The sequence below is a fragment of the Ursus arctos genome, unplaced genomic scaffold, assembly GCF_023065955.2.
Source record: "Ursus arctos isolate Adak ecotype North America unplaced genomic scaffold, UrsArc2.0 scaffold_21, whole genome shotgun sequence".
NCBI classification, from domain to species: Eukaryota; Metazoa; Chordata; class Mammalia; order Carnivora; family Ursidae; genus Ursus; species Ursus arctos.
Window position 1 is genome coordinate 29959811 of NW_026622886.1, and position 26071 is coordinate 29985881.

General features: G+C 33.8%; 1 protein-coding gene across 2 annotated transcripts in view; it reads left to right on the top strand.

Annotated features, from left to right (window-relative positions):
* Nucleotides 1–26071, top strand: part of PPFIA2 (PTPRF interacting protein alpha 2) — a 465096-nt gene that overhangs the window by 367469 nt on the left and 71556 nt on the right. For both annotated transcript variants that reach the window (XM_026499958.4, XM_044384552.3), the window contains exons 12-17: nt 1118–1180; nt 5260–5351; nt 10051–10186; nt 12017–12237; nt 21150–21387; nt 24975–25004. In XM_026499958.4, coding sequence (XP_026355743.1) covers nt 1118–1180; nt 5260–5351; nt 10051–10186; nt 12017–12237; nt 21150–21387; nt 24975–25004 — 780 coding nt within the window. The remainder of the gene's footprint in view (nt 1–1117; nt 1181–5259; nt 5352–10050; nt 10187–12016; nt 12238–21149; nt 21388–24974; nt 25005–26071) is intronic.

Here is a 26071-nt window from a genome sequence, read left to right on the forward strand (position 1 = left end):
TAGAGCTAGTGTTAATCCCAGTACAGACTTTAGGAATGCAATAATTTCGGCTGCATTGTTTAAAAAAAAAAAAAAAAAAGTACTTCTTTACATATCATTCACAATTATATATGTCTCCTTGATAATTGGCAGCTACCAGACCAGCACAAGTTATGTGAGCTGGTTGCCAATTCCAGAGTATAAACAAAGGTAGGGGCTAAAACCCAGGTTGGACAAATCATTTTGGAAATTTAGATTGAATGCCAGTCATTACTCAAGCTAGACATTTTCCCCTGATCCATACAAAATAGGAAAAATGTTTGCATGAAATTGTTAATTTACGCATTACAGAGTGATAAGGCACGCCTTCTTCCCATTCATTCCAAATGCATGGCCACTTTGCCAATTGCTACACACTTAGTTTAATTTTAGTAAAATTAAATTAGAAAAGAATACATTGTTTTAAATCATGCTTTGTAGTAAATATAAAAAAGAATAAAGCTTTTGCAACAGTAATATGTTCATGACAAAATTTGAAAAAAATACCTGTGTTGCAACTTATTTTCACATGTCATGAGATATAACAGTTCTGTAAATAGTTAAAAGTTCATTTTTATTTCTCTAATAATTTAACCATTATTAGAAATTAGTTATTCTGTATTTGAAATAGAAGTCCGGAAATTAAACTTTCCAAAAATATAATCTGATAATTTATTTTTTTTCTTCAGGTAATGAAAAATGAGTTTATCTGAATTCTTATCTATAGCACCTTTGGCTAATGTTTCACTATTACTCACTGTTTCTCATTTTAAGAGTAACCTAATTACTTCAAATTTCAAAAGACTGAGAAGAGGAAAACGTAAATAGCTTAAAAGATAATATTTATTCCGTTCGTCAATCCAAGTGTTACAAAATAACATTTCCCATTTAAATTATGTATTTTTCTAAATGTTAAGGTATCATGTTTAAAGATTCTATTTAAATTTGGTTTCCATGGAAACCAAGAATTAGATGCACCAAGGAAGGAATCAAAGAGGAGGAATCAAAAGAAGATTCTTGAGTGATAAAAAATTAATCTACAGATTTAATTATTTTCTGTTTAATTAATTAATTCTTTATTTTTTTTTCTTTTCTTTAGAATGTTTTAATTCAAGAATCAGAAACTTTCAGAAAGAATCTGGAAGAATCTTTACATGATAAGGTATAATGGAAACTTACATTTTATCCATTTTTCTATTTTACACTGATGAATGTTTTGTAAAATAAATTTGATAAGAAATAAGTTTAGGATGTTATCTTTTAAAAAAATTTTAACTTTTATATTATACATACAGAAAAGCGTACTTATATAGAAAGAGCTTGATGAATTTTTACAAATTGAACACATTAAAAATCAACACTATGGTAGCCACTCTTGTTAACGTATAATTACTACTTTTATCCTAAATGATAATCACTATCGTGACACATAACAGAAAAAAAAAATGCTTTTGACTTTTTGTGCTTTATACAAATGGAATAAAAATGTATGCACTAATTTGTGTTTAGTTTGAGGTATCATTTTGGCAAAAATGTATTAAATATCTATTATGTATGAATTATGGTATGTATTTGCAAACATGATCTTAATTCCAAAGTAGCTGAAAAATGTAATGGAGGAGAGAGAACACACCTTTGACAAAACAGTGAGTTGCAGAGTAGCAGATGCCAAATGTCAAATGAGTGAAATAGATGGTAAGAGCTACAGGTGGGAGAGATCACCATACATTGCTGGTATAAATAAGGCTTCAGGAAGGTGTGAGTTGACAAACTTTAAGAAATGATAGGACTATGTTGCAAGCTTTTCAAATACAGTGCATGTGGCATGATTTGCAGGTGCTTTGTGTGGGCAGGGGGTGAGTAGGGAGTTTGATATCTTAAATAATGATGGGCATAACAATTTGGCTAGAATCAGTTATTCCTATTTTAGGATGTATGATAGAAGAGGCAGATAAGGACTAAATTATGAAATGTTAAAAGCTGTAACTGCTAATATGTCTTTTCCTCCATTATTAGCCTGTAAATTACTGTTAGCAATTTTGTCTGATTTCATTTTGTTTAGCATAGACATATAATATAATATAAAACATTAATTTAAGACGTGACCTATAAATATGTGTTGAACAAAAGAGAAGGGAGAGAGGGAGGGAGTAAAGAAGGGTAGGGAGGGAGAGACAGAGGGAAGATCTGGCAGTAGTATGGCATAAGGAAAATATTGGAAAAAATGAGAGAATAAAGATTTTTTAAAAGCAGTTGTATATTTAGCCACACTGAATGCTACATATTATGATGTTAATTTAAACCTATTTGGTCCCACAGTCAGAGTATATATGATCTCCTGCAAGATAGATCTGCTATAGCAATACAATATGGTACCTAGAAGATAGCATCTAATTCTTTCTGAAGTTGTTAAGAAAGTCTACAACTGGGGAGATTCCATTTCATCAGGCTCTTGAAGGCATATGAGATATCAAATAGAGAAGGGTAGAGCAGAGGACAGAGCTTATGTGATAGCACAGAGAAAACAAAGATGGTTGATTTGCTGAATCACCAGAAGTTTGCTGTGACTGGTATGTGTTTAAAGATCTAGATTGTGACCAGATTGTGGATTTTGGACTTGATCCTGTTATGCAATGTTATGTTATCCAAAGCTCTGTGTGCTCCTGGCAAGATCCCCAGAACCCACTCCCCCACCACCTACCCAAGCCTTATAACTTCAGCAATCTGCCTGAGCAACCAGCAGTACTAAACATTGCATGTTTTGCACCCTTGTTCATGCTTGTAACTAGAGGAAGCAAATCCCAGGTCATACCTAATTTCTGAATATCATCCCATACAGCTGAACATATTTCCTTATCTAACTACATCTACTATAACTTCTCAAATTTCCACTCAATAATCTATAACTGGCTGTCCATCATTAGCAAAATCTCCTCTATATTCAACCTCTTCTTATTGTTTTTCTTCATCATGTTGATTTCTAAAATTTAAAATTCCTAGGACATTTTGAGTTTCTTCTCCATGTTCAGTCCCTGAGTTCAGTCTCATCTGATCTCATGGATTTAAATGCCATCTATAAACTGAGCATCTCAAATTTAGATCACCTGCTGGGTCCTCTCTACTGAGAAAGTTCACATATTCAAGAGACAATTCAGTATCTTTATTTGGACACTTTGACACCTCAAACATCACAAGTCAATCCCTCCACCCCAAACACCAACCTAAATCACTACAGCAGTCATCTCATAAATCACAACTCTTTCTCTTACTCAGGTTAACCTTGGAGTCATTCTTGACCCCTTTCTTTATCTCCCACCCCACATTCAGTCCAATAACAAATTCTGTTAGTTCTGTCTTCAGTATATAACTGAAATCCAGACATTCTCTCAAACACCATTATTGCCCAAGCCACAATTCTCTTGTCTATGTTTTTGGAAGAACAGTAATAATTTTATTTCTTCCCTCCCTCCCAATTTTAATCAACGGTCCATTTCACTGCTCTTAGAATGATCATGTCACTTTTCTGCTGAAAAATCCTCTAGTCATTTGCTTTCTCACTCAGAGTAAAAACTAAAGACTTCAAAATGGTTGACACAAAATGGTTGACAAAGCTTTCAAGACTACCATTCCCAAGCCCTGCAACCACACTTTTCTAAATCTGTTCCCTATCTGTGTTTCTCTTTAACCTGTCCAATCCAGCCACAATGACCTCCTTGCCCACTCCTTCAACAAATATACTCCCCTCCCACTAAGAGGCATTTGCACCTGCTATGCCTTTTCCTAATACATTCCCATTTTTTTTTCCCTTCCTTCCTTTAGGTCTTTCCTCAAAAAACATTTATTGGAGAGCCCTTCCATGACCCTCTTACTTTCTTTTTCCTGCCAACATCCTGTAGACTCTGTTTATTGTCTTTTTTACTAGATTATAAATTATATGAGGGCAGGGAATTTTTTATATTGCTTCTTTATCAGAGTGACTAGCACAACAGAAGTGCTCTATGCATATTTGTGGAAATAACAAACAAAGGAATTAATAAATGCAATAAGAAACCATTGAATATTTTAGGCAAATAATTTATTTGACCATATGTATTTTTTAAAATGATAGCAATAAGGACGCCTGGGTGGCTCAGTCAGTTAAGCATCTGACTCTTGGTTTTAGCTTGGGTTATGATCTCAGGGTCCTGAGATCGGGCCCCATATCGGACTCCGCACTCAGCTCACGATCTGCTTGAGATTCTCCCTCCCTCTCCCTCTGCCCTTCCTGCTTATGCTCTCTCTCTCTAAGATAAATATATACTTTTTAAATTAAAAAAGTAAAATGATACAACCAGCAGAGGAGTGTATAGGAAAGAGATTGAAGGCAGCATGGCCTCTGTGGAAGCTGGCGAAAATAATGCAGGAGAAAAGTAAAAAACGTGTAAAGTAGAATGATGGTAGTACGAATAAAAAGGGCAGGTGAAAGAAATATTGGGAAAGCCATATTGACAAAATGTATAGTGAGAAATGAAGAATGAGTCAAGTAAAATATCAAGCATTGGCTGCTGGGACAGAGAAAAAAAAGCAATAGAAAATCCAGAAGGATACATTGAGACTTTTATAACAATATAAAAGTTATAATCATGAAAACAAAATTAAATGCTTACATCAGCATTTAGTTAAGGACTATAAGACAACCCTTACCTTAAAAAATCTACAGACTGAAACTGTAATACCAGTCTGAGAAAATTTTCAGATGTACAAATAATTCTACCAATATCAAGCTGATAATTTTAATTTATATTAGGTAATGATTTTTTTCCTCATCTTTTTAATCCATTCTTCTTTCTCTTCATCCATGTGTACTACAATGCTTATAAAATAATCAAAGTCCTTCACTTACTGCGTAAATAAGGCCTTCTCTTTATTTTTTTAATGGCTATGATTATGACTCTGTGTTTTGAAGTGATGTATACATTGCTAGTCATGATCTTAGTATCCCCATATGTTTGCAGAAATGTAGGATTAATGAATGCCAAACAATATAGATAATTTTTTATTGATTTCTGCTATTCACATTTTCATTACAGGGGAAAAATTAAGCATATTTTACTGTCGTGTCTAATAATCATTAATAAAAATATATCCATCAGTTTTCCATTATTAGAAAGCCATTGAGCTTGGTAGCATGGTTTATCACAATTGAATGTTGGTATTGTTGGCATTTGCATATCTTCTGAGTAAACCTTCTTTGATTTTTAGGAAAGATTAGCGGAAGAAATTGAAAAGCTGAGATCTGAACTTGACCAGTTGAAAATGAGAACTGGCTCTTTAATTGAACCCACAATATCAAGGTAACATTAAATTAAAATCTTACCTATAGCTTACCAAAAATCAACAGGAATTTTTTATGATTCCATATGGCCTGAAATAAAATAAATAAGCACATCTTATTGCTCAGCAGTCATTGCCCTATGTTCACTCCTTACTGACTTACTGTTTGTATATTCAAAAATAATTCTCTAACTTGGTGACCTGTTCTGCAAATATGCAGTACAATGTAAATTATTACCTTTTGTATTCTGCATTTAATTACAGAACTATAAATACATAAAAAGAGTCGTAAATGAAGAAATGGAACTGTATATAAGGATTTTACATCTCATTCCAGGAAGACGAAATACCTCTTTTCTCTACATGCTGAAGTGTTTTCAGTGCTTAATGTTACTGAAGAAATATCATTGATTATGATCCCTGAGCACCTATCTGTTTTGTGAAATTAATTGCAAATACAGAGTGAAAGAGGAATTATACATGTTTTAAAAACAGTACATTTAGCCATACTCATCTACTTTGACTCAATACCTCATCTGGACAGAAAGAAGCAATGACATGATTATTTACTGTCTAGATAGACAGATCAACTTGATAATTTACATATACTTTTCTTTTGTGCTTAGGGCCTTTTAAAGTTAATAAGAAACCCTAAAAGTATTTACTCATTTGATCATTTATTAGACAACACAATCATAAGAGCTATTTGAAACTTTTGATCACCATGGACTTTTAAAAGTTCATTTTTCTTGGTCTTATGCTTATCCTAAGAATGTTCGCTCCACAGGGGCTGGAATTTTTGTTTTGGTTACTATAATCTCAGCACCTAAAACAAACAAACAAACAAGCAAACAAACAAACATTGTATATTATACTCACAATAGATGCCATTGAATGAATATCTAATAAAGCATTTTTCAGATAGAGGAAAAATCCAAGTTAAAAAAATTTGAAAGGTGCTTATATCCTCTTTAATGTAAGTATTAATGAAAGTAATAATGTAAATATTAATAAAAATAAAGGTGATTATATTCTCTTTAATATAAAGTATTAATAAAAATAAAGCTCAGTATTTTGAGTGTTTCTCCCTTCAGTTTAATATAAGAAGCACAGTTCTGCAGATATAAAAACACCCAAAGAACATTTAAAAATGTAGGCCTTTAATTTAGAAAATCATGTTTATTTTTCTAAATGCTTTGTTATGATTTATGTATCTGAACTGAAACTACTTTTAATTCATTGATACATATTCACATGGTGATGATGATGATGATGATGGTGGTGGTGTTGATGAAGGAGAAGAGCTGATAAAATATCAACAGAGTAAATATGTAGAATGAGCATCATCCAGTCAACAAATTTAATATTTTTTTAATAGAACCAAATGGCCATTTTGTTGGCTTGTTGACCTTTCGTCTCAGAAATACAGAGTTGTATTAAAAGAGGAAGGGGGGTGGCAGGGGGAGAGAGAAAAACAAAAACCCACACTCTTAAGTATAGAGAATAAACTGGTGGTTACCAGAGGGAAGGTGAGTAGAGGGATGGGTGAAACAGGTGAAGAGGATTAAGAGTACACTTATTGTGATGAGTACTTAGTAATGTTGAATCACTATATTGTACAGCTGAAACTAATATAACACTGTACATTAATTATGCTGGAATTAAATATATACATATATATCATTGGGGAAAAAAACAGTTGTAGAAGTATTGTCTAAAAGTTCATCACTGCAGTGAGTCATCATGGACAGCCTAATAATGTGACATTTATTCACAATGAAGGATCATCGTGGAAGCTCGGGGAACTACATATAGAACAATTCTTTGATACAACAGCTTGTAGTAGAAACAAAACTAGACCAATAATAAGAAAACTGACATTCCTAGGTCTAAGACAAATAATTACTAGCTGTTTGATTTGGGAAAGCCCATTTTCCTTAAGTTCAAATTTCATATGCATTTTACATGAATTGTATATAAAATAATATTTTTATGACTATTTCACAAGCTTTGCAACAAGTGAGCAAAGGGAGTTTTGTAAACAGTAAATCACAAGTATAAAGTATTATAGGAATTACTGATAAACTGATCGGATGGAATTTATAATACGTTATAGGATAACAATATTTATTGAACAGCAATTATTTATCAAACATCCTTGCTTCTGAGTACGCAATTTAAAAAGAAACAATAAAGAAAACAAGATGCACGAGAATTTCATGGATCTTACAGGCAGAGAAGTAGGAAGAGATGAGCTAAAGTTGGTGAATGCCAGTAACTAATATCCTCTACTAGTATCTCATTTGAGAATAATAACTTGAGTTCCAGAATGGCTGGAGAAGGTCTGATTTGGCTCAACTCTGAAGAAAGGATCTGGGTCATTGGAAAGGACAATGGAAGACATTTCAGGAAGCAGAGAGATGGGTAAAAGATGTTCTCTAAGAAAATTTAGACTTGATTTAGATTATATGCAAGAGTAATAGGAGATTCAGGTGGGGAAACTGCACGGGTTCATGTCTAAAGGAACCAGTGACTATATTGTAACTTAAATCTCCAAGTGACTCAAAATATTGTACACCAAAAATTATTTAAAAGTTGAAATGTATGGAAATATTGCCTCTGATTTCTGCTAGTAAAGTAGCTCACAGAGTTGAATAAAAAGAGAGAGGTGAGCAGTAACTGCTTTAGATGAAGTATTAACAATAATGGACTCTTTTACAGTTGATGTTGGTTCAGGCCTTTTGTTCTTTCAAGATCAGTTAGCACTTTCTACTTGCAAGAAACTGCATTGGAGATACAGTGATAATGGTGATGAAGAATACACGTTTCAAATGGGAAATACAGGCATACTGTGAGGACTGCTACAGTAGAGGGAATACCAGGGACTACAATAGTATAAGACAATGAGAATTTTACTCCAGCTTAAAAAATGTTAATCATGTATGAAGACTATTTCCAGCAGAAAGAACAGTATTTTCAAAGTCTCAGGATTAGAGGAAAGTGTGAGTTGTACAAGAAATTGAAAGGAAGTCAGTATGGGTGGATGGAGAGAGAAAAGACCAATAGTAACTAGAGGTGAAGCTGGAATTAAGTAGGAGGGTTCTAGATTGTTGAGGGCCTTGTAAGGCCATTGAAGAGTTTTAAGCAGTGCATCAATAGGAGCAGATTTGTATTTTGGTTCATGTTTTTATAAATGACTTGGAGTTGAAAGATAAAGCAACGAGGAAACAATACTCTTAGGATGAATTATAATTTTAGAATCTCCACTTTGATGACCACAGAGACAATACCCAAGCAGTGACAGACAAAATGTACCTAGAATGTTCTGAGGTAGACAGTTTAGGCTGTATAATAATTAATTTCATTCATTAATTATCTTACCAGATATTTATCAAGTGTTTATTATATGCTAGAAATACCTCCTTAAGCATACAGTGGTCACTAAAATCTGACCTTTGTCTTCATGAAACATAGACCCTGTTATAGAGGCTGAGAGAGGTCCTATTTATGAGTACGATCTGGTTCGTTAGTTTTTATGTATGACTAATCCATAATAAAACCAATTTGCTTGATTAAATTTCAAGTTCACCGCTATAAAAAAGGATAGCTGTCCTCTACTTGGGGGATGATTTCTTAGTTCATTTGCTTTAAAGTTCTGTTTGACAAAACAAGGATGTGCATCAGTTCTTCTGGTCAGTGTCTTCTACTGTTGGAAAAACCGAGACCTTACCTAACCTTTTCTAATCTTGCCTATCATTTGGAAATGCTTGGTTTTTCCCTTTTCTTTTTCCACAAAGAGAACTGATAGAGCATAGTAGATCATCAGGAGCTGCAGTTCAAGAGAAAATATAGCATTAAGCGTATTTCCTACTGATAATTTTATAGGACAGCATGCTGTCACTGTTACCATCATTATTATAGCAATAAACTGAATTTGTTGTAAATCTATATATAAATAACATGTCTAGAGAAACCTTTATTACACTTTGATTACAGTGTACTTTATTATCATGTTTATTGAAAACTAGTATAATATTTTTCTATTGGAATTTTCCAGCTATTTCATCTCTAAGCAGATTCAGAATCAGATGTGCTTATCAAAAGATTTTTCTTTATATTTTTGAAACAATGTCTTAAAAGCTGAAAAACTGGTGGTACATCCTATTTTATTAAAAAATAAGATTATTAACCTTGAGTCAATCTGATTTTAAGTATTCAGTTAATTTCCTAAATTGACAATTAGAACTCTGCAAGATAGAGAATTCTGGGACCCCAAAAGTACATATATTTTACTGTTAGATTAGTGGGGAATATTTACAACAGATACAGCAGTAAATAGCATGTGTTGATATGTACACTAAATACTTCAACAAAAAAGAATTGCCAGAATTTAAGACAATGGATCTTGGTTGTCAGTCTGAACGTGTTTCATTTTAATTCCACAATTGAAAATCATAATTAATGAACAAACAGATTTTTTCTATTCTAAACAGATAATCCACTTTATTTTCAAGAATGAACCTGAGACTGGAATTTCTCACATAAGCCTCAGAAGAGACCTCAAAGAGTCATGACAATTCATCAGTTTTCTTCCTTGAATTTTTCTTTTTTCTTGAGGGTTTATGCTTTATTCTTTACTGACAGTTGAGCAGGTGATAGTGATTTGCTGGGAAGTTTAACTTTTGCAGTTGGTCATATTTCATGTTTTCCTTTTTCCAGAACTCATCTAGACACCTCAGCTGAGCTGCGGTATTCTGTAGGATCCCTAGTGGACAGCCAGTCTGATTACAGAACAACTAAAGTAATAAGAAGACCCAGGAGAGGCCGCATGGGTGTGCGAAGAGATGAGCCAAAGGTTAATTTTTTTTTTTTATTTAAAGTCTTTGATGATTCTAAGTAAATATCTTACTCCATCTTGGATAGAATTTTAATACTGAGAGAATTCAAACTGCTAGCATTTTTAGTTTCAAGCATGACATGTGACATATTTTTAAAACTATAACTAATGCAAAACCACTATGTGCCAGAAGCTGAACTAAGCATTCCCCATGCGTGTATACACATAACCTTATGAATTTGATTCTGTTTTTATGCTAACTTCAGACATAAAAGGATTGAAGCTCAGAAATTTTAACCATTCAATATTATACAGCCAGCAGTGATAGAGTCAAAACCTGAACCTCTGTTTGTGTGGTTTCAAATTCCATGCCTTTTTTATCCCTTATGCTGTATTGCCAAACAAGTGGACTTTTGGTTTGCTTGGGCACTTATGCAAGGGTATTCATATTGTTAATTAAAATTAATTAAATATTTTAATTATAATTACTATTTTAATAAAACTTTGAGGAAAATGTACATAGACTATTGAAAGCGTTTATAGAGAAGTCTTCATGATAAACGGCGGTGCCAGTCTTCATTCATTCGATCAGTTTGTACGCTATGTATATTGTAAGTTTAGAGTTGCATTTTACAGGGAAGTAATTTTGTCCCTAAGTATAGTTTGTTCTCCCCAACCACTCTTATGTGTTGAATACTATATAACCTAATTGTCCTTACTTGTATACAGGTCCTTGATACCCTATGGTTTTAATTGGTACCTGTGTCAAGTATAAATTAATCCTTCATAGTAGGCATTCAATATCTGTTAAATGAATGAATAAGAAGTGAACAAATGAAGAATAAATCAAGTCCATCTTAGTTCTTTTCTCATTTGTACATGACAAATAAATTAGTGCTACTTGGTACCAAAACAGTTTGTAACACAAATGCTAATTCAGGTCCTCAAATCTTAAATATTCTGGGAAATATCATGTGGTCCCTCCCCCAGAAAATCATTTTACATCATCACAAAAATTAAAACCAATTTTTTAAAATGCAGAAAACTCTAAGTCCTCTCTCTCTTACTTCCCTTCCTCTCCTACCCTCAGATAACAGCTTGAAAAACACCAGAAGTTATATTATCTTTAGAGGCACCTGGCTTGCTCAGTCAACGGAGCATGCAACTCTTTATCTTGGGGTCATGAGTTGGAACCCCACATGGGGCATAGAGATTGCTTACAAAAAAAGATTTTCATTCACATGAGGGATTTATTTTATCAAATAAAAAACTGTAGTCATGTAAATTATTGTGCTTAAAAATCAATGAAACATTTAAGTGATCAGAGCAATAGAGATGAAATTAAATCACTTTTCAATATTATTTTAATTATACTTTGTTAGAATCTATGTAAATGAATGTTGGGAAGAGAATTATTATATAACTTGTGTGATAATATTTGTAGTCTCAGCCTATAATAAGAAAGTGTAAGACTAATTAGTATAAGAGATGGAAATGCTTTAGTACAAATGAATAGAGATTGTTATAATTGGAAAGAAGGGAAAATGTTTCAAACATAGATGCTTTAAAGTCATTGTTAACTTGAATGGTGGTGGAACTAGAAATCATGCATAAGTTTATCATCATTATTCCTATTAAAATCTTGATACTTATGCTGACAATTAGTATCTGCCATTACTTAAGATGTCAAGGAGATATTTTATTGAAACAAAGTGTTTTAAATGGTAATAATCAGTTCTGCTTTTGCTAAAGTATAAAAGCATGTGTGCTTTTTGTTGATATTTTTCAGAATAGTTCTTTGATAATGAGCAATATGATACATATGATAATTACTCATTTACCATGCAGGTGAAATCTCTTGGGGATCATGAGTGGAATAGAACTCAGCAAATTGGAGTGCTAAGCAGCCACCCTTTTGAAAGTGACACAGAAATGTCTGATATTGATGATGATGACAGAGAAACTATTTTTAGTTCAATGGATCTGCTCTCTCCAAGTGGTCATTCTGATGCCCAGACTCTAGCCATGATGCTTCAGGAACAGTTGGATGCCATCAACAAAGAAATCAGGTGAGTTCAGTTATCTCTGATGGTTTTAAAGGATTGATTAGAAGACCTTGATACTAAAAATGACATAATTAAACCAGAAGCACAGGCATCATCTGGGAACTTACGAATTTTAAAGCACTTTTTACATTAAAATTTACTATTTAAATGATATTTGTGGTAATGTGGCACATTCTTAAGGTACATTTAACACTGCCAAAAAGGTACTAAATAGCATGCAATTAATATGCAGCCAGCTCCTTAAAAGTATTTAGACATCAGAATGAAATTAACTAGGACTGAATTATTTCATACTAGATATGAAAAAATGCACTATCACCACACCAGATAATAGATGGTTTCCAAAGAGTAGATTACATTATAGAGTTGAAGTTGTACAAGTTAACAATTCAAACATTGAGAAATGTTGATAATTTTAATTTTTAACTTAATATGTACTTTCTCAAATCCTAATGATGTTATTAGTCTTTATCATTAACTTGACTAATCCCAGTGAAGAACCTGTGTCAGGTGGATTTATAGTCTTTTAAACATCAGGAAACTATTCTTAACTTGTTTTTTCTCAATGGATGAACAGTTTTTTACTATTTTGAACAATGGGTTTTTGTTTGTTTGTTTTTCTGGCTCTTGCTAAATCTGTTGGCCTCCTAAAATGATTCACATCTGTCCAGTTCTCTACTATCATCAGCCTATTGCACATTATAATAGTTTCTCATGTAGATGACAATAATACTCTCTTTCTGGTTTCCCCATGGTGTATGGGTTCCCATCTATTTCAAAGTAACACTGCAAGACTTTTTTAAACAAGACTTTTTTTAAACCCAGTGTGCTTGGTAAAGTAATGCTTTTTCAAACCCTTCAGTTGCTCTTGAGATAAAGAACAAAATACTCCATGTTGTCTACAATGCCCCACCTTCCTCAACATTCTCACCTACCTGATCCCATGTTCCATTATAAATGACTTCCAGTTCTTTGAATGTTCCCTGCTCTCTCCTTTGTGGTTGCTGTTCCTTTCTTCTGGAACATTTTCCTCAGTCCACAACATTGTGCCATAATATTTCACCTTCTTTACTCTTACTGTGAACATCTCCACCATCCCTTCTTCTGTCCTTCAGTTCATTTTACTGTCCTCCTTATCTTCATTGATTGTAAATTATATAAGAACAAGAAATATATCCTTTCTGCTTAATTTTTTTATATCCAGACCTTAGCACTTTTCTTGATAGAAAGTGTTGCATAAATATTTGATTAGTATAAGTAGAAAAAATAATGTAGAACATAAATTCAAACTGAATAACATTTTTGATACTATGGAGCTTTAACAACTGAATAGATTTGAAATCAAATATGTATCTGTGATATTTGTTTTCATTGAAAATATTTACACACACCCTCAGTAACAATCCGTGTCCCTCTAGGAACTCAACTTTGTTACCTTATGGTAGGAAAGCCCAGTTATAATCCTGGCCTAGACTAATTAAGTTGATACCCTTTTATATGTTTCCTTGCTGACCCTAAAAAGGTATTTAATATAGTTGCCAATTTGTAAGAAATTAAGAAGTACATATAATTCAAGTATATAGCAAATTCAAAAGATATAGGCATCTTGGACAGCAGGGGAAGATGGTAGAGTAGGATAACCCTAAGCTCATCTCACTAGATAACACTCACATAAGTGAATATAATCCAGAACGTGATCTGAAGACTGGAAGAACAAACTCCACAACTAAAGGAAGAGAATATATCTGTAAAAATTAGTCAAGGGATTCACAAAATAAAAGGATGTAAAATATGACACCATATACCTAGAATGTGGTGTGGAGAGGATTAAAGAATGGTGTTCAAACTTAAGCAGCCATCAACTTAATATAGATTGCTAATGGTAACCACAAATCAAAAACCGGTAAATGGATAGCCAAAGAATAAAGAGAAATGAATCCAAGTATGTCACTGATGAAAGCCAACAAACCATGAAAGAGAGGAGAGAAGAAAGGATCAGAGAAAAACTACAAAAACAACTACAAAACAAGTAACAAGAAGGCAATAAATACATATGTGTCAATAATCATTTTGGATATATGAACTGAATGTTCCAATGAAAAGACATAGAGTGACAAATTGGATAAAAAAAAAAAACAGCCATCTGTATGCTGCCTACAAGAGATACATTTCAGACATAAAAATGCCAGCAGGTTGAAAGTGAAGGGATGGAAGAATATTTATCATGCAACTGGATGTCAAAAGAAACTGCGGTAGCAATACTTATATCAAAAAACTTGACTTTAAAACCAAGACTATAACAAGAGACAAAAAAGGACACTATATAATAAATGGAACAATCCAACAAGAAGATAAAATATTTATAAATATGCACCCAACATGGGAGCACCCAAATACATAAAACAGTTAATAACAAACATTAAGGAACTAATTGATAGTAATACAATAATAGTAGGGGACTTTAACTTATGTCAATGGATGGATCATCCAAACAGAAAATCAAGAAGGAAACAGTGGCTTTAAATGACACACTGGACCAGATGGATTTAACATATATATTCAGAACGTTCCATCCTAAAACAGCAGAATACACATTCTCTTCAAATGCACATGGAACATTCTCCAGAATAGTTCACATATTAGGCCACAAAACAGGTCAACAGATTCAAAAAGATTGAAGTCATCCCATGCATCTTTTCTGACCACAACACTATGAAACTGAAGTCAACCACCGGAAAAATCTGGAAAGAGCACAAATACATGGCAGTTAAATAGCATGCTACTAAATTAAAAATGAGTCAATGGAGAAATGAAAGAAGATATAAAAAATTACATGGAAACAAGTCAAAATGAAAATGCGATGGTCCAAAATCTTTGGGATGCAGCAAAAGTGGTTCTAAGAGGAAAGATCATAGCAATGCAGGCTAGAAGCAAGAAGAATTGCAAATAAACAACCTAACTTATCACCTAAAGGAGCTAGAAAAACAAAGAAAACACAAAACCACAGAAAGAAGGAAATAAAGAGTAGAGCAGAAATAAATGATACAGAAACTAAAAACAAACGAACAAACAAACAAAAACTAACAGAAGAGATAAATGAAACCAGGAGTTGGTTCTTTTCAAAGATCAACAAAATTGATAAAACTCTAGCCAGACTCGTAAAATAAAGACCCAAATAAACAAAATCACAAATGAAAGAGAAGAAATAACAAGCAACACCACAGAAATACAAACAGTTGTAAGAGAATATTAGGAAAAATTATATGCCAACAAATTGGGCAAACTTGAAGAAATGGATAAATTCCTAGAAATGTATAACCTAAAACTGAAGCAGGAAGAAATAGAAAATTTGAACAGACCAATTATCAGCAATGAAATTGAATCAGTAATCAAAAAACTCCCAAGAAACAAAAGTCCAGAACCAGATTACTTCACAGGCAAATTCTACCAAACATTTGAAGAAGAGGTAATACCAATTCTTCTCAAACTATTCCAAAAAAAATACAAGATAAAGGAAAACTTCCAGATCCATTTTATGAGGCCACTATCACCCCGATACCAAATAAAGACATCACACAAAAAAAGAGAACTATAGGCCAATATCTCTGTTGAATATAGATGCAGAAATTCTCAACAAAACACTAGCAAACTAAATCCAACAATACATTAAAAAAATCATTCACTGTGATCAAGTGGGATTTAATCCCAGAATGCAAGGTGGTTAAATAGTCACAAATCAATGTGTATCACATCAGTAAGAAAAAGGATAAAAACCATATGATCATTTCAATAGATGAAGAAAAAGCATTTGACAAAGTACAATATCCATTCATGATTAAAATCCCTCAACAAAGTAGATTTAGAGGAAAAATATGTCAACATATTAAAGGCTTTATGTGAAAAACCCACAGCAAGCATCGTACTCAGTGATGAAAAACAGAGCTTTTCCCTTAAGGTCCAGAAAAAGACAAGGATGTCCATTCTCAACACTGTTATTCAATATAGTACTGGAAGTCCCAGCTGTAGCAATTAGACAGGAAAAAGAAAGAAAAAAAAATGTCCAAATTGGTAAGGAAGAACTAAAACTTTCACTATTTGCAGATGACATGATACTACATATAGAAAACCCTAAAGACTCCACCGAAAAATGGTATATGGACAATTAATCTTCAACAGAGGAGGAAAGAATATACAATGGGAAAAAGACAGTCTCTTCAACAAATGGTGTTGAGAAAAGTGGACAGCTACATGCAAAAGAATGAAACTAGACCACTTTCTTACACTATACACAGAATACATTCAAAATGGATTAAAGATCTAAATTGTGAGACCTGAAACCCTAAAAATCCTAGAAGAGAGCATAGGCAGTAATTTCTGACATCAGCATTTTTCTAGATATGTCTCCTGAGGCAAGGGAAGCAAAAGCAAAAATGAACTATTGGGACTGCATCAAAATAAAAAAGGCTTCTGCACAGTGAAGCAAACAATAACAAAGCTAGAAGGTAACCTACATAATGGAGAAGGTATTTGCAAATGACATATCTGATAAAGGGTTAGTATCCAAAATACATAAAAAATTTATACAGCTCAACACTCCCAAAATAAATAATCCAATTAAAAAATGGGCAGAAGACATGAACATTTTTCCAAAGAAGACATACAGATGGGCAACAGACTCATGAAAAGATACTCAATATCACCAATCATCAGAGAAATGCAAATCAAAAGCACAATGAGATATCACTTCATACCTGTCAGAATAGCTAAAATCAAAAACACAAGAAATAGCAAGCGTTGGTGAGGATATGTAGAAAGGAGGATCCTTTTACACTGTTGGTGGTAATGCAAACTGGTGCAGCCACTCCGGAAAACAGTGTGGAGGTTCCTCAAAAAGTTAAAAAGAGAACTACCCGGACGCCTCAGCGGCTCAGTGGGTTAAGCGTCTGCCTCCCGCTCAGGTCATGATCCCAGGGTCCTGGGATGGAGCCCTACATCGGGCTCCCTGCCAGCAGAGAGACTGCTTCTCCCTCTGCCTGCCACTCCCCCTGCTTGTGCTCTCTCTCTCTCCCTGAAAAATAAATAAAATCTTAAAAAAAAAAAAAAAAAAACTATCCTAAGATCCAGTAATCACACTACTAGGTATTTACTCAAAAAATACCAAACACTACTTCAAAGGGATACATGCAACCCTATGTTTATTGCATCATTATTTCAGTAACCAGACTATGGAAGCAGCCCGAGTGTCCATTTATAGATAAATGGGTAAAGAAGTGGTATATACATACGATGGAGAATTATTCAGCCCTAAAATAGAATGAAATCTTGGAGCACCTGAGTGGCTCAGTCGGCTAAGTATCTGACTCTTGATTTCAGCTCAGGTCACGATCTCAGTGTTGTGAGATTGAGTCCTGCCTCAGGCTCTAGCCTGCTTAAGATTCTCTTGCTGGAGGAGAGGCGAGTGGGGGGATGGGGTAACTGGGTGATGGGCATTAAGGAGGGCACTTGAGCTAATGAGCACTGGGTGTTATATGCAACTGATGAATCACTAAATTCTACCTCTCAAACTAATAATACAGTACATGTTAATTAAATTGAATTTAAATTAAAAAAATTTTAAAAAACCAATGCACATGTTGCAGGTGTACAACATAAAAAAATTCCCCCTCTCCCCCTGTCCCCTCCCCCCACTTCTCTCTCTCAAAACAAACAAACAAAAACCCCACAAAACAACAACAACAACAAAAAAAAACCCCGGAAATCTTGCCATTTGCAACAACATAGATGGAGCTAGAGAGTATAATGCTAAGTGAAATAAGTCAGAGAAAGACAAATACCAAATGGTTTCACTCATGTGTGGAATTTAAGAAACAAAACAAATGAGCAAAGGGGAAAAAGGGAGGCAAACCAAGAAACGGACTCTTAACTGTAGAGAACAAATTGAGGGGAGAGGGTGGGGGGATGGGTGAAATAGGTGATGGGGATTAAAGAGTGCATTTACCGTGATGACCATTGAGATGTATAGAATTGTTGAGTCACTATATTGTACCCCTGAAATTAATATAACACTAATATAACTAATATAACGCTGTATGTTAACTATACTGGAATTAAAATTTAAAAACTTATTATAAAAAAGAAATAAGCATCTTCATAAAAACAGTGACAACATCTTCGTAAAAACTGCTAACACTAACTAGAATTCATTTCCGGTTAAGACTTTTCTTTTTTCACAAACTATTCTAGCCATTAAATAAAATTCCTCTTTTCTGGTTTCCTTACAGTTTACTAATTCTCCCTTAAAGGAAGGGATTAAATTACTTCATTTGCCACTGCCCTGTTTGTTAATCTTTGCATCTATAGTTAGCTACTATTCTGAGTGCTTTACTTTCCTGGTCTTATTTATTATTTCATCCTTTTGTATGATTTATATGGGACTCTCTCCTCAACACATTAGGACATTTCAAAGGGAATCTGGTGTGTGTGTTTGTGTGTGTGTGTGTTTGTGTGTGTGTGTGTTTCTATATCTACATCAGGATTCTAAAGATCAATGGATTATCATTTATTTTTCTAAATAAACCGAACATATAGGTAGCATTGGATTTCCTCTTTAATTAAACTTCAATCTACCTCTTACGCAGCTTATTTCTCCTGGTTTGACTTTCCTTTACAATTAATACAATGTCTAGAGTTCATAGATACAATTTATTTGTAGAAAAAACACTTTTTCTGAAGGAGTCATTTCCCACCAATCATTTCAAAGCACAAAATTTCCTTTTTTTTTTAATAGGAGACATTTTTTTTCATTGGAATGTGTTTAAAGCATTAATAATGTTGTGCAATGTTACTTGATTAAGCCTTCTTTTGGGATTCCGATCTTTGGGTGAATTTAAATGTACCCATGAAAATAAACTTCAAAGTAAGAGAATTCATATTCTTTTTTAAAAGTATTTATTTATTTGAGAGAGAGAGAGAGCACGCAAGAAAAGAGCGGGGAGCGGGGAGAGGGTGAGGGAGAAGGACAAGGAGACTCCCCACTGAGCAGGAAGTCAGGCATGGGGCTGGATCCCAGGACGCTGGGATCATGATCTGAGATGAAGGCAGATGCTTAACTGATTGAGCCACCCAGGCACCACAGAATATTCTTTGTGGAACTGAAAAATTATAGCTAAGAGTAAATGTGCCTCAATATTTTTTGACCTAAGTTTTTGGAGCAGTTAAAGGTTCACGCAAAGTTCAAGGTTCAAGCAAAGTGTAGAGATTTCCCATATATCCCTTGGCCTCACACATGCACAGCCTCCCCCACTGTCAACACCCTTCACCACAGTAGTATATTAAAATCGATGCACCTATATGACACATAGTAATCACCTGAATTCCATTGTTTACATTACGGTTTACCTTTGATGGTGTACATTCTATAGGTTTGGAAAATGTACGGCAAGTATCCATCATTATGGCATACAGAGCACTTTCACTACTATTAAAAGTCCTCTGTGTTCTGCCTATTCATTTCTTCCCCCTCCTGACCTCTGACAACCACTGATCTTTTTCCTGCCCCTGTAGTTTTGCCTTTCCTAGAGTGTCATATGGTTGGAATCATATGATATGTAGCCTGTTTTGACTGGCTTCTTTTGCTTAGTCATTTGCATTTAGTGTTCTTCCATCTCTTTTCATGGCTTAATAGCTCATTTCTTTTTAGCCCTGAGTAAGATTCCATTCACCTGATATACCACAGATTATCCCTTCACCAACTAAAGGAGATCTTGGTTGCTTTCATGTTTTGTCAATTATGTATAAAGTTGCTATAAACATCTGTATGCCAGTTTTTGTGTGCACATAAGTTTTCAGCTCCTTTAGGTAAATACCAAGGAACACAATTACTGAATGATTTGGTGAGAGTATGTGTAGTTTTGTAAGAAACCACAAAAGTGGTTTCCAAAGTAAATATGCAAAAAGAAAACTTCGCAGTTATCATAACCTTGGATTTAAGGACTATGTATCATAGGAGATCATAATAAGCCATTTGTAGTTAAGAGGAAAATATCTGAGGGGGGTTATTGATCCTCATTTTTTAAATCAACTACTGGTACACAGTTTCATTTTACCAATATACAAAATGTATATAGACTCAACTTAAATAGGATATTTATGTAATCCAGTAAAGCTCTTTGTTCTTTGCATCTCTGTAATAGTTAATTTATACATATTGAAGCTTCTCCTTAAAGAAAAAATGAGCAATAGTGCTTTGTCTTCTCAAAAGCATTTATAGCAACAGTTAAAACTATTTCTTTTATTATGTGCATATCTATCTACCTATAGATAGATCATCTCCATATTATTACATTGCCTGGTGCTTATTTGAAGTTGACTTGGCTAAGTAGGTATTGTTTGGAAAAAAGTCTCAGGGTTTTATTGACCAGATGATAATTATGAATGACCATTCATTGAAGATTCTGTCAGTTGTTCTCTTTCATCAGGTGGGAGGTAAGATTCAATATCTTTGTTGGAATCTGAGTTTCTAAAAGTCTCATTTATTGGCACCCCAGTTCAAATGTAAGATTAGGATGAATGGCAGGGGGAAAAAAGGATTAGTGGCAGAAATTATCCAGGCAGGCAAGGTTTTAAAAGGTTTAGCAGGTGAAAAAAAAAAAAAGTTTTAGCAGGTGGTAGTATAGAAAGAGGGTTAGACTGAAAGTGGGGAGGAGTTATATATCATTTGAGAAGAAGGATTTTCTAAATTTCAGCCAGAAAGCCTCTGGAATTTATTGAAAGTTATATCATTGCCTTTAGAGCAAAGAAAACATTAGATTTGATATAAAATGTTCACAGAGCTTTTTTTTATTTATTTATTTCTGTGAATTCCAGTTACCATCTTAGCAGCATATAATGGATCCAAATTAAACTGTATCTTTCAGGCTAATTCAGGAAGAGAAAGAATCTACAGAGTTACGTGCTGAAGAAATTGAGAATAGAGTGGCCAGTGTGAGCCTGGAAGGCCTGAATTTAGCAAGAGTCCACCCAGGTACCTCCATCACTGCCTCCGTTACAGCTTCTTCGCTGGCCAGTTCATCTCCCCCGAGTGGACATTCAACGCCAAAGCTCACCCCTCGGAGTCCTGCCAGGGAAATGGATCGGATGGGAGTCATGACACTGGTATGATATGCGCAGAGAACGTTTCCTTAATGGTTCGTGAGCTGATACTTATTGGATGTTAGTATTCTAAGGACCTTCCGTGGTTTTTATTGTTTTTCTTTTTTTGCAACATCCCTATGTGGTAGGTGCAACTATTAATCCCAATATGAGACAAGCAAATGTAGCCTAAAAAGGTGTAATTTTCTAAGGTCACATAATAAGTAAATAGAAGAGCAGCAGTCTAAATATCACAGCAGCTATCTGAATGACTTTTAAACCATTAAGTAAATTTTTACTGATGATATCTTGATTAAGTAAATTGGGACTGGTATTTTATTTTTAATTCAGTAAATCACAAAAAATATAATTGCTTCAATAGAACAACATAGAATATTAACATTTTATAATATAGATAATATAATTTTAATAAGACGAGCCATCAAAAATAATAGTGACGATTTCTCAGTTTTGTTTTAGAATTTCATGTCAACATATTTACCCTTCTTTATTCTTTAATTCTTTATTTCACTTATTTTTACATTTGGGATTAATAGTTGGAAACCTAAATTTAGGAGGTACCCTGAACGTAATTGAGAGAAAATCAAAGTACCCTTTGCTAAAAATAATATAGAGAAACCTCTGGAAGAAATGATGGGAATGACTACTGAATGCTATGATGGTTGGTCACTTAATTCTCATGATAACATCTGCAAGTCTGAGGGCATCACCTCAACAGAGAGCAGAGGTAACTGGAGTTTGAGAGCATGAGTAAATTGCTCATGTTCAACACAGTAAGTGGAGCTGGATTTTTCTTCAAATTTGCTGACACAAAAACATATGTTATTCTGTCCCTTTTGTGTGTGTGTGTGATTAACTGGAAATATGTTTAAATGACAAAAATGAAGATTTAAATATTCTGAACTATTTTTGGAGGTAAAATTCTGTTTTTGTAATGAATATTAAAACTTTACTATTAAAATAATAAAATTCTATTTAAAAATGAGTTTGGGGATAGAAATTAATTAAAAACAAATACGTGAAATAACTATACAGTTATACAGTGTAAAACTATCACAAATACAACAAATGGAGGAGAAACTAATGATACTGCAGAAGAATATGAAGTGTATCAGTGTTTCTAGATACTGTCAGAAGACTGTGAAGCTTCTATAAAAAGTGTCACAATGTCTATATCTGTGTGTGTATGTGTGTAAAATATCTGAACAAAAAATTTTAATTCATTTTCTAAATGACATCTTTACATAAATATGTTGCAATAATATATTGCAGCTAATAAATTGTAAAAATTATTTCCATTGGAATTGATTTATTTTAATACACACATAATACACATATTTATAAAGAAATTGTATCTATCTATCTATATATATATAAAATGCTCTCACCTTGAGGGAAAAGCCACCGTGTAAATTTTTTTAAAATTTTACTATTACAAAATTTGTTATATATGTAAGTTAAATATCTTTTTCTTTAATTTTGCAATTGAGAATTGAAACAGAAGACTATTTTTATGGTGTGGCAGCATTTTTCACATTCAAACTCTTTATGATTATGGACTTCCATACAATAAAGTCAACATAAAAGAAAAATGGCAAAATTAAAAAAAAAAAAAAGGAAACTTTTGCCTTCTTAAGCCACTGAGCCCTCTAGCCTGTGCTCACTTCCAGATTTGATATTAAAAATATTTTTAGAATAGGGGCACCTGGGTGGCTCAGTGAGTTAAGTGGCTGCCTTTGGCTTAGGTCTTGAGCTCCGGGCTTGTCCTGGGATCTAGCCCCTAGTTAGGCTGTCTGCTCAGCAGGGAGTCTGCATCTCCCTCTGCCAACCTCCCCCATGCTCATGCTTGCTCTCTTCTCACAAATAAATAAAAAAATAAATAAAATCTTAAAAAAATATTTTTTAAATAGACATAATAGACAATGCCCAATCAAGACAAAGGACAGCTAATCAGAATTGACCCCACCTTGACACAGCACAGACTTTTAGCCTATGTACTAAGTTATACCCAGTCTATGGAGCTACATTGTGATCTGCTTTTTTAGAAATCTAGGAACCATCTATCTGACTTTATTAACTAAACAGGATATTGTCTCCGGCTTAGTTTCTGTTTATATTTGCTACATATATTGATGACTTGTTTATTATCAAAGCTACAGTAAGAATGTTGGCCCAGAGAGCATAATTTAGTCAGCATTCAAGGCAAGGAAGCTTTGGTTATTTCTGTCCTGCTATTCTTCCTTACGTTTTTGCAACATAGTGTTTTGCTCTTTTAAGTATTTTCATAAACATTAGTGTCATAATCTTTGATAGTGTTATTATTTTATACTAATAAAATAATGTGTATAAATGAAAAAGATGCCACAGCTTTCATGCATTTTCTTGAGCAGTTAGTCATAAATAAATCAAGGTAAATGAACATTATTACACTGTAATTACAGTACTTAAAAATATTTAAACATTTTTTGAGGGTAAAAAAGTACCTAGAATTTCCCATATCTGACTCAGAAAAACAGGAAATGAAACCCGGAAAGTCCTTATCACCTAATAAAACTTTGTCATTAAATTCGTCACTGCTATAGTGAAAGATAAGTAGATTTTCTTTTACCTATAGAAAATATTGGAGGGGGAATAATTTTGTTGGATATAATCCATGTTTGAATATTCAGAGGAAACGGAAAAATTTTAGGGACAGAAAAGCAGAAATTTGTATTCATTTGTATTGTGTTTGTTTATATGTTTTGCAAACATTGTTATTTGTCCTGATTATAAAATGTGCTCTTACTTACTTTTACCTCACCACAAATCTATAAACATAAAGAACATTCTACCAATATCTAGTTAGAATATTGAATGAAGTAAATCAACCGATTTCCAATACAAAAAATATATAAATGTAAATGTAACTAAAATGGAATAAAATTGTTTTACTCACACAAGAAAAATTAACAAAGATAGTAAGTGAATACAAGGTTCATCGGAAATCAGAAAGAATTAACTTTTAAAAAAATTCTGTAAAAGCACATTGACAAGAAAACAGCAGCCGTAGAAACACGTTACACTGAGGCCAGAGCTCTTGGCATTTGGGAATGAGAGATTTGTTAGGATGCCAGGAAGTTTGAGATACATCAGGAATAGCAACCCTGCCCCAGGGAGGAAGAAGGGTCTGCATAGGTAGGGCAAAAGGGAATGTTTGTAAACTCCATATATGTGCATTGGTTCTTCATTTATGTATGATCTCCTTCATTCCATTTATATTTTCTCGGGAGGATATAGTCCCATATTTATTTCTGGCTAGATCATTCCATATGCGCTTCCTGTTCCCTAGGGTTCCATGTCTCAGATCTCATACATATATGTTTGACCCCATCATGTGGACATGCCCCCACCCATTCCATCTAAGAAGTTTCCTCTCTGAAGTCACTCTCAGGAGGAGTCCTTCTGTAATGGTTAAAGACATTTATTTAGAAAACAATGGAATGAAAAAACAAGACAGTGAAGTTATAGAATACTATTTAAACTGTAACATGGTCAAATGGTACTCATTAATTAGTTCTGTTTTATGTTGCTTTTATTACTGCCAATCACAGCCAAGTGATCTAAGGAAACATCGGAGAAAGGTACTGTAAATATCTTTTATATGATTGCTAGTTGAATATTGTTTTTCTATGAAAGCTTTAAAATTATATTCCCATTAGTTGAACCATTTTATTCACACAAAAATAAATATTAAAAGTATTTAAGTGTTATCCAATTGTGTAAATATGATGGTAAGAGCAAATGCCTCAAAATAAAATTGTTTATGCTTTCTAGGGTAATGATTAGATTATGTGGTCTAACTATCCTAGAATTAGATTGTTTATTGTCAATGCTAAAACAGTGCTGCTTATTTTTAAATGTAGGTTTCACTATTATTCAGGTATGTGAGACTGACAGATCGGGAGACCACTGCCAATGTAAAGATAGTTTGTTACTCACACTTCCAAAGAGGAGGGGTCATGCCATGGAATGCAGAGGCAAAGGGAAGTACCCGAGTAGGTCCTCCTGAAGCAGAAAGAGCTAGGAGAAAGGATGAGTAGGAGCTTCATTGTGGTATCTGTTGGAAAGGTAAGGCAGGATAAGCAGGCTTGGGACTGGCTAGTTTTAATTGTGTCAGTGAGCTCTAGGTATTGGGGCCATCTCTAGTTTTCTGATTCCTGGCCTGGGATAATTAAGGCAGAGGAATGTCGCCTCCTGATGTGTAAAAGCCAGCTAGAGAGTATGGTTTGGCATACTGGCCTAGATTGATTGACGTGCATGTGAAAGGCACACTCCAGGAAAGTAGTTTACTATCTCTAGGAATTAGCCAGCCCTGGGAGGAACATTGCGCCCTGGGTCAGCATAGCAGCAGATGCCAGAGCATCAAGAATACAGAACTTATAAAAATATAATTAATCTGCTGCCTTCCTATTTGGTGTGACATAAATAGAATAAATATTGGAAATGAGAAACAAAATTGACTCCAGTTCTGATTCACAAAATGACATCTTGTTAGATAATTGAGAACAGCAGAGCTCAGACTCACGGAATATCAGATGGGAAAGATTTCAAAGATTCAACCTACTATCTAGTGCATAAATCTGTTTTTCAGCATCATCAAGATGTGATAGACTATGTCCAAAGTCTTCAGGAACCAGAAAACTATTTT